Below are 16,409 nucleotides of genomic sequence, written 5' to 3'. Positions count from 1 at the left end.
CACCATTTGTAGACAATTGAGAGCTGGCTGTAGTGCTGCTTCCCACTATTCTGGCCCATTGCAGGCCCTTCTGGTCCACACCAGATGAGGCCAGTTCTGGGGGATGTGGGGAGTCCATCTAGGAGTGTCGGTTGCATTACCCAAGCCAGTCCACTCCTCTGTAAACTCTGTCCCCATCTGCAGGGAGCCAAGCTAATGAAATAACACAATACCTGGCTCTTCTCTTGGCAGAGACTGCCAAGGTTTCTCCCCCTCTCATCACAGGACAATGACCAAGAAAAGGTGTGAGGCATTTCCAAGATATGTCCATCCCATGTTCTAGAGATGCTCAAACTCTCCTACTATAGGAAAAAGGGGCTTTTTTTGCAGAGTAACCCTAGATAAGCTCACCTGAATATCCTTCCCATTATGGTCCTGGACCTTCAATTCCTTATAACTGTTTCCATTCTCTCTTCTTTACTGAAGTAGAGGCTTCCTACAGCAGGGTCTGTCTCTAGTGCTAAACTAAGTCTGCCCCTTACCTGGACTCTGGACAAAGGTAACTGAAATCAAAATAACCCCTCCCTAACACAGTCATAATTGTTCCTTCAGCACGAGAGGGGACCTTATCCTGGTCATGCTGGTCTTGGGGCTCCTGCCTCCTGGAGGAATCTCTCTCTACCTTAGCCACACCCTTCTTTTGGCTACCACCTCCCTTGGTGGCTCCCAAGCCTGTGTAGCCTGGTTGGCACCCAAGGGTCAACTAAAATCTCCTGAATTTAATCCATTCATGAATAGGAGAGGAGAGGACAGCCTGTTATCACCAACATCCATCACCTCCATAACTGTTTTTGTTTTGTTTTTTCTTTTCCAAAACTGGTATGAAGCTTTTATATGCTTTCTCTTGAAGTACCCTCCAAAAGAGTCATTGTAGGTGACTGTAACATGGAGACATGAGAAAGAAATACTTAAGCAGTCATCACTGGTCTTAGGAAAACTCAGACTCAGAAGGGCCCAGAGAGATGCAGATATAAAAAATAAGTCCTCTTCTGCCCCATCATTCTGCTTATCTCAGATGAATGAAGACGAGGACTCTTGGGGCTTGCAGTAAGAGCTGCAGTGACAGTCCCACCATACCACGCCCACATTACGGTCCTTTGGCTGTCTAGCCAGTCCAGAGAGCCCCAACTCAAAGCCACCTCCTTCCCAAAGATTTCCCCAGACACTTCACTCCAGTGCTCATCCAAGTCCCCTCTCCTTGATGCCTGCAGCATTTCCTGTCCCTACGGGTGGTCCTGCTTCTTCTTGTCTAACTATTCCACCTGTGAGATGTGACTGTCAGGTGGTTCTTGAGGGAATGGACTCATCTTACACTTCCTTTTATCTTCCCCAGGCACCCAGCACCGTGTTTATCAGAGGACAGGTGCCCAGGGAAGCCCTGCTGAATGTAATTGACAGTAACAGTAATGAGATGCTTAAAGAGAAGGTGACTCCTCTTAGGTAGAACTCAGTGGGGTGTCACAGAGAGGGGTGCCACCTTCAGAGTGCACCGCCCCGTGGAAGCAAAGGTTCACCCCACCCCCACTCCCGGAAGCCTGTGAGGCTGTGCTGGGGGCAGAGACGCTGGTTACCTCTTACTATTGTTCCTCTGTTTGGCTGGTGTTTTGGGGAGCTGAATTGGCTCCTTTAAAGCTCCTTTCAGGTGAATGATCCTCTCTTGAATCACCTCGCGTATGTTCTTGATCCATTCCTGCTTGGTTTCTATGTTGGAGGCCTGGAGTGCCATAGGGAGAGAGAGTGAGAATCCCATTTCCCTTCAATCCACTGAGACAGTTCTCAACCCTCCTCTTGCAGGCTTAGTCCATCATCTTCAAGGATACCAAATGTTGGAGGGGTTTATTTCTCTCGTTTTATACTTGTGACTCTTCAATCCCAGAGACATGCCTTCTTCAACTCCTAGAACAGGGCTATGACCCCAAGACTCAATGTAGATTTCTACGGGATGATTTTCAAAGTTATTTAATAACCTGGGAGGCACTGACCAACACTGATAACTGCCCCTGCTGGGCCAAGGGTTAACACTTCAGTTACTAGATTCTGAGGAGGTCTGGGGAGTACAGGAGGGGCAGCAAGGGGGCATTTGGAGGCAGCAGCCATTTACCAACTGGTATAACTGGATATACGTCAGGAGGCTCAACACCTACATGGCTGCCTAGGTTTGTACTGATTGAAAGTCAGTCCTGGGTTTTTAGCCCGGTAAACCTGTTCATTGAAGGCATTGCTACCACTCCATGAATACCCCATTTGTCTTCCTGGAGGTTTTTTCAGGTACTTCTGCCTCATGTCAGGTAGCAGCTGTGCTGGCAATTCAGATTAAACAAGTGTGAAGCTTGGTCAGGGCTGGCCCATCTCTTCCTTGGGGATGGGCACTTCCCTGGTAAGCACGTGGCTGGTGGGTGCGCCGTGTGCAGGATCTCTGCTCGGTTACACTAACAGGACCACAGGCACTGACTCAGTTCCCAGGCTACATGCACTCTGGGGAGCTGAGGTGACTCCTTACGGCCCCTTCTCCACACTCCTCTCAATCAGCATAGTTCCCATGTTAATATGGTTCACTAGAGCTCCTAGAACATAAGTTCCCAGCGGAACTGGGTTCATATCCCATACATAGTTATCCTCCACAGCACTGAGCAGAATACCTTACATGTGGAAGGTGTTCAGGAAGAAAAATGTTGAGTGAATGTGGAGCAAATCAAGGTGCCGTTTACCAAAGGGTCATTTGTTGTCCTTGCCACTTGAAGGAGCCATATGGACAGAACGTATTTAAGTGGACCCTGTTGAGGCCATTCCTTGCCTTCTTCCCGCCATGCTCCAACAGGTGCCTGCACTTAGGAGACCACCTATCTTGAGATTTCAGGCTACTTTCATGATAGAATTTGCATCTCAACACCCATGTGAAGCTGCCCTTCCCGAGAGAGAGAGAAGCCCAGTGGCCCGGTGGAGGAGTCTCCAGGCCCCAGCTTTCAGGTGGATCCTGCCCACATCCCTCCGCATTCCCTTCAGCTATCCCCAACCTTGGTCTTGTGCCCAACAGAGAGCAGTACTTACTTTCAGCACTGTTTTATTGTCTGAGGATGGGGTGCGCCCAGACCACAAGGCGAATTTGCAGGGATCGCCCTCTACGTGCTCCGTCACACCCAGCTCTGAGGTCTGTAGACAGGAAATGCCTGTGAGAGGCGGGGAAGGGGAGGGCAGTGGGGAGACTTAGGGCTGGGGTTGGGAAGGGAAAGGCAACAGAGAGGAGAGGACCGAGGGAGGGGCTCTGTCAATCAAACTTAAACAGATCGGATGTTCTGTTCTTCTACCCAGGATGCAAGGACCTACAGGCACGTGCCTGATGAGCAGGTAGCAGGGAGGGAAGGTGAAGAGGGAGGCGCCCAAAGCCAACTGGAAGAAGAACGGTGAACGCTAAGATGCAAAGGTGGGAGTTGAGGGGGCGCTTTCCAACTAGGATGCATTTTCATTTGTCCAGGATGGTTTTGGTGTGGCGCCAGGGGAGAGATGAGCGGAGTGTTCAAGATCCCTTCCTACCCAAGGGCACTATGCAAATGGGGAGTCTCGTCTGACCCCACCTGCCCCACCTACCAGTAGCTTGTTCTTGTAAACATATTTTGTGTGTCCTGAAGAGTCTTTGATCTCCTTGCTGAAAACCAAGGAGATCTCAAAGAGGAACAGGTGTCGCTCGCGCCCCTTCCGGATCAGCGACTTGGGGTCCCACACTTGAAAGGCATCCTGCAGAATCAGCTCCCCCTGCACGTCCAGGTTCTCGTCGAACCCTGAAAAACACCCAGGTCTCCTCTCCAGAACCAGTATCAGTGGAACCTCCTGCAAAGCTCCTGTGCAGCCTCCCCCAGCCCCACTGTCAGCCGGGGACCTCCTGCAAAGTAAACCCCATCTCTCCTTCTCCCTCCACAGCTCCCACTGTCCCTGTCTTGGAGCTCGGAGTGGGGCTGAGGACAAACGCTGCCTGCCTGAGTGCCCTTGACTCTAGCCCATTTGTTGTTGCTTCATTTCTTACGTTCCATTCCTAGGACTCTTCCTAGGATCGCTCCTATACTGCGTGGTGCACAAGCCTTCAACAATTTATATTCACGCCACTTTAATAGAGGTTCTGAAACTTTAGTGTGGGTAAGAATCACCTAGATCGCTTATGAGAACACAGATTCCTGCCCATTCCTCAACGCCCAAGACACTGGGATTCAGTAGGGATGGGGTGGAGCCCATGAATTTGCGCTCTGACGAGCTCCCAGCTGCCGCTGCTGCTGGTGCACAGAGCATCCCTTGAGTAGCTGGATCCGGAATACACGTCAGGGACAGGCCGGAGGAGAGGGTACTTACAGAGGCGGACATGCAGGGGTCGGGGTGGGCGTGGGGAGCAGGTGCAAACAGAAAAGAAGAGGTGGAGAAAGTGTGACACTAGGAATATGTTCAGATGGACAGGGTTCAGTCTAGAGCAGGTAATCAGGGCTCCTTTGCATGAAGAAGTGGGGCTTCCTGTGCTAAGGGTGGCCCAGGAAGTACTGAAACCAGACCAAGTCTTTTAGATGGCGTTGGGGCGGGGCAAGTGGTGGGGGGTGATGGAGCCCAGAAGAGAGAAAATACCCCACAGGTTTACCATGTACAATGGAGTAGACTCACCTTCCTTATCTCACCTGTTTGTCAGCCCAGATTGGGATACTGAGTATGAACACATCGAACAGTTTCCACCCCAAAGAGGCTGCTCTGCCCATATCTGCTCTGTTCTGCGGTGTTAGGAGCACTTATTGGAGTCTCACTCTACCAGGTTTCTGGGTCCCAAGAGCATGGTTCCAGCCGTTGAACGTGCTTCAGCAAAGTCCTATCAGGTTTAGCTGGCTGGACTTTTCTTACCAGCTAGGAAGGGCATGAGGGTAGCTGCATGCCAACGTGAATGTACTTAATGCAACTGAACTGTACATTTAGAACTGGTTAGGACAGTAAACTTCATGTTACGTGTATTTTAGTATGTAAAAGAAGAGCAGGGCACAAGGCTAAAGACGGTGCGTGTGTGTACGTGCAGGATTTCTACTTATTCTGATGACAAACGCAGTGCAAATGTTATGCAGAGGAGGAGGGCTGCTGTGGGTCAGGGGCTCCAGCACATTTATAGTAAGGATGACAGCCTGTCCTGCTCTACCTCGCAGGCAGCAAGTTGTCCACATATTTGATTCGGCACAGGCCTGGAGGCAGGTGTTAGCTGAGCCAGCCCCTGTGGATCTCCTCTCACGCTTCCCCAGGACCTATGTAACAATTTGCCATTTCTCCTCTCTTCTAGCTTGGCCCCTTGCCTGACTTCATGCCACTTCCCTCCCATGACACAAGCTTCATGGTCTTGGGAAAGGAGGCGGCTCCCCTGAGGAGGCTGAGAGGACAGCTACCTTCCAGCATGCTGACGTGCATGGCATCATTGGCTTTCTTTGGGACGCTGAGCATCACTTCCAGGCCATCCTTGAGCTCCCCTTTCCCTTCTTCGCAGCAAGTTAAAAGTTCCTGCGAAAAAAGTCCGGATACATTGAGAACCGTTTCCCCCAGCTTCCCCACCCTCCCGCTACCTAACGCCTCAAGGCAATTATATACCAATTCCTCAAGGAATTGTATACCAGCTTCATTCTCTGTAATGGTCCCCTCTGAGGTATAAGGAAAGTGGGGTGGGGTGGAAAGGTTATCTCCAAAGAATTCAACCACCATGCTTTTCCCAGGCTGAGCTTCCTCAGCTCAGTCTAATCCAAACTAACTCAATTCAACCCAACTCCCAAATGGCTGGCACTAGAAGTCAGCAGCTAGGGCATTCTCTGTCACTCGACTGACCTCCTGGAGGTCAGGGAATACCCCTGGCAAAACACATGAACAGAGGTGCAGTGCTGTGTGATCATAAAGATGAGACAAATGGTGTGCGAAGGACACACGGCACTCATACATTGCTGCGTGCCTACTGCCAGCACCACTTTTATTTACACACCTCTACTGCCTGAATGATTTCCACCATACTGGGAGCAACTTGGGGTTACGGACATTACAGGCATAGTTTTTCAGTTATCAAAGATTTTTAGATCATATGGATCAGGAGTTCCTAACCTAGGGCCAATAGATGGGGTTCTGGATTAGTCCTTGCGTTGTCAGATGAGGACACTGTGATTAACAGGGACAGAGATTTCCCCCAGGTTATAGAATTCACTAGAGGCCATGCAGGAGCCTGAATCCAGGTCTCCTGAACCCAAATCCAAGTACTCCATCCACCACGCCAACCGGTCTTCCACCTGTCCTCCTGGAGCGTGTCCTCTCTTTTACATCCTCATTGAAGGCTAGGTCCTTACTATATCCATAAAAGATATATAGTATCTGGTGGATGGAGAAAAGATAATTTCCAACTGTTTTACTAACCATAAAGGCCACTCGGAATGATTTCACCCAAACCAGAAGAATGCTGGCTTTCATTGTTCTTATTAGGGTTATCGTATCTTGCTCACTTGGACAATGGGAAGGAAAAGGTTAAGAGATCTACAATCCATACTCTCTCCTTCTGTGGAGGAGAGAGGGAATGGTGTAAGGGAAGGCAGGGAATGGGTGGATGGGTGGGGATGCATTTCCAGGAAAGAAAGAAGTTGACAAGATCAAACCTTATAAACACATTAATGACAGACCTCTTGACAAATTAGTAGTACTTGCTAGCAGGAGAGTACTTATTTATGGAGTGCTGTTAGTAGGATATATCTGGTCTGTCTAGGACTTCTCATGGTAAACGAACATAGAATCCATGGGCAATATCACATAAGTTACACAACTGTCTAAGTAAAAAGTGATTACATTTCATGACCAAAATGGCTCTCTTCAGGGTAAGTGATAGGATGCAACCTACATCATTTAGAAACCTCGCATGTTAATCAGGGCCACAGCACATCCTGATGCTGTAAGAAAGGACTTGGAGCTATTGGTGATCTTCTCTCTGTGTTTTATCTCTGTTTTGGGATTATTTGTATCTTTGAAATTATTAGTAAAGCTTTATACTTGGTAAGATTATCTGATTAATGAGCATCTGATATGAGAATCCAAGCCTTTGTGTCATCTTGGATACATTTCCATATGAAGAAGAGAGCTTTGAGTGTCCAAAGAAGAGGTGAACTGCCCAGAGTACATGTTTGGGAGGTAGACATGATCAGTTCTCAGCTCTGTCCTTGGTTCCAGTCAGTATAATAGCATCATCATTCAGAAAGCTGTATTTACTTCTGCCAACCTGAAGTTCTCTGATTCTCCCCATCCTTTCCTAATTTTGATCCTCCCAACCTGTTCTCATACATCATCAAAGGAACTTCTAGGCAGAAACATAAGACAAAAATAAGAAATATGCTTCAGGGATTTCCCTGGTGGCACAGTGGTTAAGAATCCACCTGCCAATGCAGGGGACAAGGGTTCGAGCCCTGGTCCAGGAAGATCCCACATGCCGTGGAGCAACTAAGCCCACGCGCCACAACTACTGAGGCCCACGTGCCTAGAGCCTGTGCTCTGCAACAAGAGAAGCCACCGCAACGACAAGCCTGTGCACCGCAACGAAGAGTAGCCTCCTCTCGCCACAACTAAAGAAAGCCTGCGCGCAGCAACAAAGACCGAACTCAGCCAAAAAAAAAAAAAAAGAGAAAGAAAGAAAGAAATATGCTTCAGTTTGCAACAGAAAACACCAATTAGTTTAACCTCCCAAAGTAATTTGGCAAGTCCACCGATCAACTAGCAAAACCAATGAGTTCTCCTCAGATCCCTGCTATGGTTTACGACAAGGAGAAGGCTCCATATTTAATTTAGACTCCACAAGGACAGACGCAGCAGATTTACATGCAGACAATTGAACACTCTGACTTTCACTTTCATGCAACACCTAAAGGGAGGAACCCCAGAGGATACTGATAATTAAATATCAATTTATTCGGAATAAAACTAACTTTAATAAGAAAATAAATCCCATATTATTTATTTATAGTAAAAGCAAACTATTTTTCTTTTACTCAGCAAGCACTCTGCTACCAGCACATTTAAAAGAGGTCAAATTTATCTTAACTCTTTTTTGTCCCAAATAATTTTTCAATGTCTCTACAACAAATTCCCCCTACTTTACCGTCTCCCTTCTCAGTTACCTGCACGGTCCTCTCTCCCTAAAACATCCAGTTACAGAATGAAGGCCCAGAGCCCACCCCTCCATCTGCCTAAAGCAAAACACAGGGAAGCCCATCCATCCTCTACTTCCCTCCCTTGTCCATGTCACAAAATTCATCCTAGGAACTTCAGCCTTATGGGATTAACAGGGAGAGGTGACAAACTATAGTTCTTTTCGAACTGCATCTTAATTGATTTAAGACCCTGGCAGTGTGGGTGGGCATGCCAGTTTTGTTTTGTTTTTTCAATGCACAACCCCACCAATTCCCGAAAAGGCTTTGGGATACTTAAATTTGAAAACCACAAAAATAAATTAAAAAAAAAATCTTCTGGCACAAGAAAAATCATTTAGAAGCGTCATGCATCAAGTGGGCTAGAGAAGGAGAGGATAATTATACACAGAAATCTGGCTAAGGAGAAATTCCTGTAAGTAACCACAAAAGTGGATGCTAACTCTGACAGTCAAAGGCAAAGAAGGACCTCAAGCTCTTGTGATTTAAAGGTAGGAAGCACACCAATTTTTCAGAAGAGAAGCCTCTCGCCACCACTCCGAGATCTTAGGAGGATTTCTGTGAGTCTTTATATAAGAAAATTCAAAAACAGACAGGATGGCATCCTCAAAATGCCAGCAGCAGTTCTGCCTGAACAGCCGTGATGTTCTGCACATAGTTATTTCTGATATCAGTCTCAATAAAGGGCAAGGGCGTGATGCCCTGTGGTGATTCTCTAAGTCATTTCTTCAGGGTTGGGAGACTGGAGGGCCTGGAAGTGAAGCCCATTGTCTCTTCCTGGAGTCGAAGAAGGAGATGGCTTGAAGGAGGAGGCTGAAGGGGAAGAAGGATGGTGCAGGGCCCTCCCCTGATCCAGAGGTGAGAAGAAAGGTCAGGGCATGACTCACTGCTGCCCCCACTCCTCTTATCACGGAGCTACAAGTGCTAAGGCAGGAAGACCCCACAGACTGGAAAGCTGGGCACACCCCAACGTGACTAGAATCTAGATTGGAAACTAGACTGGTTTTCAGATTTAGTGAAGCAGATAGAATATGTGAGGTTCAGCAAGCATCTCACAGAGCTGAACTTCAACAGATTTTCTCTGGAACTATACTACTTATGACATGCCTCTCCCTATGCTTTTATCCTTTGCATTTGAGGAGCGACGAGCAAAATATTCAAACTTAGGGAAAACTCCATGCTTGCACATTAAGAATTAATACAGATACAGGTTATATAGCTGCCTATGATATTGACGTCCCAGGCTTTCTGTGGGGAAATGTCATATTTTCAGACTGTCAGTGTGTCCTTCTCTGAGAAGAATCAGCCCAAATCACTCAGTATTTTACATAATTTGATTATTTGACTTTCAAAGAAAAAGATGTTGGAAAAAACCCAAATCTCTTGGTTGGCTCCAGAAGAACCCCTAACATATGGGATCCTACAGATACAGAGTGCCACTGTGTTTTAATATGTACTTTTTAACTATTTCCTCTCTGAAACCTCCTAGTCTTGACAAACATGGAGATTAAGGCAATGGTAGGTGCTGCCCTGGGCCTCCACTGCCCACGTAGACTGGCACTGCCCCTAACACCTTGACCCCGGATCCCATCGGAAGCAGGGTCCACCAGGAGGAATCTGCCCAAAAGGGAAGGACAGGAGAGACTCTATGTACCAGCCAGTTCCTGGGGTTGCAGTCACTAAAAGCTGTGCGGTGGTGGATGCATGTGAAAATGGTCACAATCCATTCCTGCTCCCATTTCTCCTCTCCCCCACCCCAATAAGCATCTGGAATTTCATGGGATAGAACATGCAGTCTAGAACCAGCAGTGCCAGCGTGGGCTCATCTCTGAAGTTCTGCTCCAGGTAGAGGAAAGGTCTTCAGGTGGAAGCTTTCCCATCCTTGGGCAAAGCTGGGACTCCCTGGGCCTGGTCAACAGTGTGGTCAGGGTGGCAGAGAGGGGAGGGCAGATACCTTCAGGAGCAGCTGGTACTTAGTGATCCTCTGGACGGGCTTAATTAGGTAGGAAGAGATGGAGTTGGCCAGACCGTGCCGCTGCTGTATCTCCTACAGGGATTAAAAATGGGCACCGTTAGACACAGAGGGCCATGTGCACGTATGTCTTCTGGGAGGAGGTGGGCTGGGTTAAGGAGAGAGGAGAAAAGGGAAAAGGCCACACAACTATGAGAGACTGCTCTTCGATGGGAAAAGGAGGAGGAATGGCATTCCATCAAGGGAAAATGTATACACCAAAACACACAGGAAATAATCATTGTATATTTAGATGATAATGAGGACCATACCTGAGCAGAACAGAGGGTCACACCTAGATTCTAGAAAAGTGAAAATACACTTAGATGAGAAGATGGATGTAGGTCGTTGATGGGGTGGAGCTAGAAGCATGAATTAGGATGTGATGGGGAGCTTCTCAGGGGTAAAGTATTGTAGATCTTAAATAGAAGCAACATATGGTGAAAGCAATGTTTCAGAAAGATTAATATAAGCCTAATAGCAACACAGAGGGTGGAAGCTGGGAAATAAAGACAGAGAGACCAGTTCAGAGATTACTGCCAAAGTCCGAGCGTGTAAACACGCAGTTACCATATGATCCAGCAATTCCACTTCTAGGTATATACCTGAGAGAAATCAAAACATATGTCCACACAAAGACTTGTATAAAATGTTCACAGCAGTATTATTAAGAGCAGTGAAAAGCTGGACACAACCCAAATCTCCATCAACTGATGAATGGAAAAACAAAATGTAGTATAGTCATACAATGGAATATTATTTGGCCATGAAAAGGAACGAAGTACTGAGACGTTACAACATAGCTGAATCTTAACTTTATGCTAAGTGAAAGAAGTCAGTCACAAAAGAACACATATTATATCATTCTATTTTTAATGAAATGTCCAGAAGAGGAAAATCTATAGAGATGCTTAGAGCTGGGGGAGTAGGAAGGAGGATAAGGTGGAGGAGTGGTAGCTAAAGGGCGGGGGCTTGCTTTATGAGATGATGAAATAGTTGCACATGTGTGTGAGTATACTAAACAATTAAATTGTACCCTTTACATGTATGTATAATATACATCTGTATCTCCAGGTGTGTAATGTGGGGGCTTGCCATAAACAAAGATTAGTGAGAACAAATCGTTGGGAGGATTACAAGAAACATTTTAAAGCTCGACAAGATAGGACTTGCTACGCAGCTATGAAGGAGGGTGAAAAAGAGGGAATAATATTAAAAAAAAATTCCATTTTCTGCCAACTATCCCAGAAAGTAGCAATTTTCTCACTCATTTGCCGCTTCCCTAGAGGTGTGTAGTTATAGCAGGACTTATTCAAGGAAAATGGCAACAGCGGACAGCTTGACCCTATCTGGGCAAATGAACATTGTGAGTTTACTTGGGGGCTTTGGCAGGAGAGGACAGGCAATAACGCACCTTTGACAGGCTTCCCGCTCTGACAAGATGCCAGTTCGGGGAAGGCTTCATGTGGACAGGGAGGAAGGGGCGGCCTCCGGAGGCTTGAGGTCAGCCCAACCAAGCTTAGTAATCAACATGGCACCAGACACCACAGCCTCACGCTTCCCACGTTTGGAGTAGAAAATTCCAGATCATGTCAATGTACGGGTCTTTCTTGGACTTGGATTTTCTGTGCTCTCTTTACAGTAATGGATAATAAGACTGTCTTTATTGGGGGCTTACCTCTTATAGAAGGAGGGCCTGAGGTAGACGGTTTCTAGGTGTAGAATTTAGGGAAACCCTTCCGATGGAAGGGGGAAAGCTACAAAGATGATGCTTTCTGGAATGCTTTGGGAGCAGTCAGGAGGGTTTACCGCTCTCCCTCCCCACCTCTGGGCCAAGCCCCAGGAACTGCTACTGGTCTGGTTTTCTGGCTTCCACTGGCCTCCCCAACTAACGTAGAGGCTCATCAGGCATGACGTTGGAAAATGGGGGGTGGGGGGTGAAATTTGGAGTATATCTGACTGCAAGTCAAAGTCTAGAAACAGGGATATGAGGAATGTAGGACTAGAGGAGAACACAGTTTAGCACCAGACATTGTAACATGTACAAAACAAGCCAGGCAACCCATGAGTCAACCTCAAGGGACTCACAGGTGGGGGGAGGTGTGTGTAATAGGAAGGTCCACCGTTAACCTGCCGGAAGGCAGACTGTTACAAACGCCGTAGAGAGACACAGAGGATACTGCACGTATAGAGAGAGGCGAGGATTTACGCAGGAAGCAACACATGACCTTTAAAGGCTAGAAAGTACTTCTAAGAGTGTCTGTGTGGGCCCGTGTGCCCGCCCGCACCTGTGTGGGCAGAGGGCTCACAATCCATTCTAGGCAGGGAGAGCAGTGTGAGCAAAGATAAGGAAGGAGAAGAGTGAGGCGTGCTCAGAGCACAGGACATGCATTTTCAGAAAAATGTGAAGTGGAAAACAGGACACAGTGCATTTAAAACTTCAGAAAGACCCTTCTGGTTACTACTGGTAAATAACCAGAAACGTCTTAAGAGAAATACATTATTACGCAGAGATAATAGCGCTATAGGGCGTCCCAGACGACAGTCAATAAATTCCGATACCAAGTTAGAGAAAGGCTTTTCTTGGGTTTTCTGTTTAAACGAACATAACCTCAGAAATTCCACTTTGGGACCATTTCCATAGGAATACTCCGTTTTTAAAAATCACGTGTGTTTTTTCTTGTCTGGCTTTTACCCATTCAAGTGTCATTTCTTCACTGAGCAACAAGACCCTTGTAGAGTCATTTCTGTTATAGCAGGGTCAGGCTAGAAAGATGCTCAGAGAAAGTTTATTTTGTAAACTTGAGTGTGGGAACCATGTTGGGAGGTCTGACTCCCCGGGGCCTGGCACACTATCTTGTGCACAGTAGACATTCAAAGATTTATAGATGGAATGAGGTAGGCAGAAAGTTAGATCGACAGATACTAAAATGATATGACTACCAGAATGGCCATCACTGCTGCCACCTATCTCTCACTGAACTTCACTTTTTATTCTCATGTTTTTTTCTCCCTCTGTTCTTCCCGTGCATCCTGCAGTGACCCGTCTGATTCTGTCACTCTCTGGGGACCAGCAGTATATATACCATCATTCACCAACAGGATTGCATCCTCACCCAAAACCAGAGGACCAGACAAGGTACGTCGGCTCCGAGTCTTCTCGTGGCTTCCATCACAGCATAAGTGCTCAACCCTGGCTGCACGTTACTCTCACCTGGAAATGTTTAAAACTCCCAATGCCCAGGCCAAACCCAGGCTGATCATATCAAAACCAGGGCTGGGACCGTAATCACTATTTTTCAAAGCTCCCCAGGTAATTCCAATGGGCAGTCAAGGTTGAAACAATTGCATTAGAGTAGTCAGTGACTCCCAAACTTGAGCAGGTATCAGGGTCACCTGAAGGGCTCCTTAAAACTCAGACTGTTGGGCTCCAGCCCTGGGGATTCTGATTCAATAGATCTAGAGTGGGGTCCAAAATCCATATTTCTAAGAAGTTCTCAGGTGATGCTGATGTGGCTGGGCTGAGAGCACAATCTGAGGAACCCCTACGTTTGAGGAGCTATATATGCAGTAGAAGTGGAATATCCTAGCACGCCTCCTCTGCTCGTGAGATTTATGGCTAGCTGGATTCGGTGTGGAGGCACGGAGGCAAATGCGCCTTATCCGAAACCACAGTACTTGAGATGGGATGGAGTAAAACAAAAGATAAGCACTGCTTTTGTTTTTCTCCACGTTTTATCCACGAGAGAGAGGTTTGGAGGGGCCAGTAAAGGAAAATGAGGAACAAAGGATAGCTAAAAACCCACGACCTCAAAGTAGAGGAGCAATTTCCACCTGCTCATCACTGGTTCAAGGATGCAAATTCACAGCTTACATCAAAGAAGGTGCCTGCGTGCTCCAGGATCAGCTGGTTGGAGTCAGGCTTGTTTTTACAGTAGGTGACGTACATCTGAAATTTGTCTGCCTAAAAAAAACCAAAAACAATAGTAGGTCAGCATCCATTAGTTGCTCCCTTCTGCTGACTGCCAGCAAGGGCTGCGCAGTTAAACCCTCAGATATTGCGTGATACAGGGTGATCCGTGGCAAATGTCCTGGGCTCGTCGGGCCTGTGCTCCCCTGACAAGCTTTGGGATGCTTTTTTCCTATCAGCAGGGGGAGAAAGCTCACTGAAAGTGAGCTCGTTTTAATACTAGTCAGTGCTAGATAGAATTAAAAAAAATAACAATTCACATATCCTCATGTATCCTGACGCTGGACAGAATTTACTGAGAGATTATCCCCCTTTTTGGATTACCTACAATTGCGCTTCCCATCTTGAAAAATGTCAGCATTTGCTCTGAAAACAAAAGTCAAAGAATGAAAACGAAGTGTGATCTCAGAGGGAGATCTGCTAGAACTCCAAATGTCTCCACGGGGGGCAGTTTGTAGGGCATGTTAAATGCCTATGCTACCATCCCCCACTTCCCAGAAGCAGTGATGGGGGAAAGGAAAGCAGGGTGACCCTCTGGGGTAGGGTCTGAACAATGAGTCCTAACCAGATTTCTACTTCAAGTCAAGAATTTTATGGCTTGGTGAAAATTCATTTCTTATGTCTTTGGGATCCTCTGGGTCAGTGTTTCACAGCCTTTCCACCAGAAAAGGTGTGTGTACTTTGGCCACCAAGCACTTTTCCCATTTGTGAAATGCTCCCATCCTCGTGCCTATACCACATTGGGGATGTCCTCTTCTAAGAAAGCAGCCTAGCTATGTTTTAATTATAGCAGGTTTCATTTATGCCACCACTTTCCCAAGTTCTTTATATATATTAACTCGTTTGTTCCTTATGAGAACCCTATGTGGTGAGTTCTATTACTATCATCCCCCTTTTACAATTGTGAAAATGGTGGCATAAGGTTGGTTAAGTAACTTTAAATTCCCATAGTTACAGAGTGGTGGAGCCCAGGCCAGCTGCCTTCAGGCTTCTTGGTAATAACTGTTGCTGTTCAATACATTGCAAACAACTCTTTCTACCCTTTACTCCTGCACCACACTCATAAATTAAGATTATAAGACTTAAGAAAGTCACTTTGGGATGATTCTTGGCAAAATGTGCATACTTTACACAATCACGAAAGGTTTTCTGAAACCAGTTTTAGGGTTTATATACTACCTGGGAGGCATTCATCATCCCTAAGAGATGTTGATAAACCATACTTATGGTTGATGGTAAGGCAAATCCTTACCATATGGTTGATGGTAAGGCAAATGTATGAAAGGTAAACGTATGAAAGGTATGAAACAAGATACCAAAAAAACCCCCCAAAAACCTTCACTTAATGGTCAATCTCATTTTTTCTCTACACTGGCCATGCAAGGGATCATAAATTATTTATCAGCACTAATGTGAACTGTGCATGGGCTCACGTATTTAGAGGTGAAAAATGTATTAGCACAAAATCAGATGGCAGTCAGACTTCCTTAAGAAATGCGAGTGTGCCAGGAAGCAAATGTTATAGTTTCAGAAAACGGAAGTAACTCAGGTCTTGAGTTGTGGGATGAGCTGTGATATTAATTACATGTCATTTGGCTGGCCAACGTCCTAGCTCTTCTGAAATGTTTCCATATATAGAATATAAAACATAACCATAGCCCTACCTATTCCAGAGGGCTGTTAAGAGCACAAACTCTCCGAAGAGTGAAAACATTTGGAAAAGTAATTAGCCCATTTTGAGTGGAAGTTATGATTAGTTAACTGTTGAATATTAGAGCTCCTGGCCCTGGGGAAGGATTTCCATGTTTAGTTGCACTTATTGTACTAGGTGGACTTCCCTCAAGATGTTGGCACTCATACCATGAACCTGAACCAGGATAATGTGGCACGGAGATGCTAACAGATACTAATGTTTCTGTTTGTGTAAGTAGAACCTAGTACATTCAGCCCATTTACTTGGGCCAAGAAAGAGAATGACTAGATATGCATCCTGTAGGTCAGAATTGGGAGGGATACCCAAGGAGTCTGTTCTCTAATAAGGAAGAAAATGTAAACAATGGTTTGGTGGATTTCTAAAGTTCTAATTCCTTAACCCTCATCCTGTTAAGAACAAAACAACTAGGTGGATGGAGCTGGAATAGTTCTTCTACCAAGGGTGGGGGTCTTGTTCCAATCTCCTGACATCTCAATTATAGAAAGTTTTTGAGAACTTAAGGTG

General features: G+C 46.3%; 1 protein-coding gene across 3 annotated transcripts in view; it reads right to left on the bottom strand.

Moving 5' to 3' along the window:
• Positions 1-16,409, bottom strand: part of KALRN (kalirin RhoGEF kinase) — a 573,088-nt gene that overhangs the window by 209,727 nt on the left and 346,952 nt on the right. For all 3 annotated transcript variants that reach the window (XM_024756492.1, XM_024756493.1, XM_024756494.1), the window contains exons 27-32: positions 14,096-14,185; positions 10,165-10,257; positions 5,436-5,547; positions 3,625-3,815; positions 3,088-3,189; positions 1,611-1,753 (exon numbers count right to left, since the gene is read on the bottom strand). In XM_024756492.1, the coding sequence (XP_024612260.1) occupies positions 1,611-1,753; positions 3,088-3,189; positions 3,625-3,815; positions 5,436-5,547; positions 10,165-10,257; positions 14,096-14,185 (731 nt within the window). The remainder of the gene's footprint in view (positions 1-1,610; positions 1,754-3,087; positions 3,190-3,624; positions 3,816-5,435; positions 5,548-10,164; positions 10,258-14,095; positions 14,186-16,409) is intronic.

Source organism: Neophocaena asiaeorientalis, unplaced genomic scaffold (assembly GCF_003031525.2).
Source record: "Neophocaena asiaeorientalis asiaeorientalis breed wild unplaced genomic scaffold, Neophocaena_asiaeorientalis_V1.1 scaffold22, whole genome shotgun sequence".
In the NCBI taxonomy this organism is placed as follows: domain Eukaryota; kingdom Metazoa; phylum Chordata; class Mammalia; order Artiodactyla; family Phocoenidae; genus Neophocaena; species Neophocaena asiaeorientalis.
The sequence above is the reverse complement of the archived record's forward strand: the minus strand, read 5'-3'. Positions and strand labels throughout refer to the sequence as shown.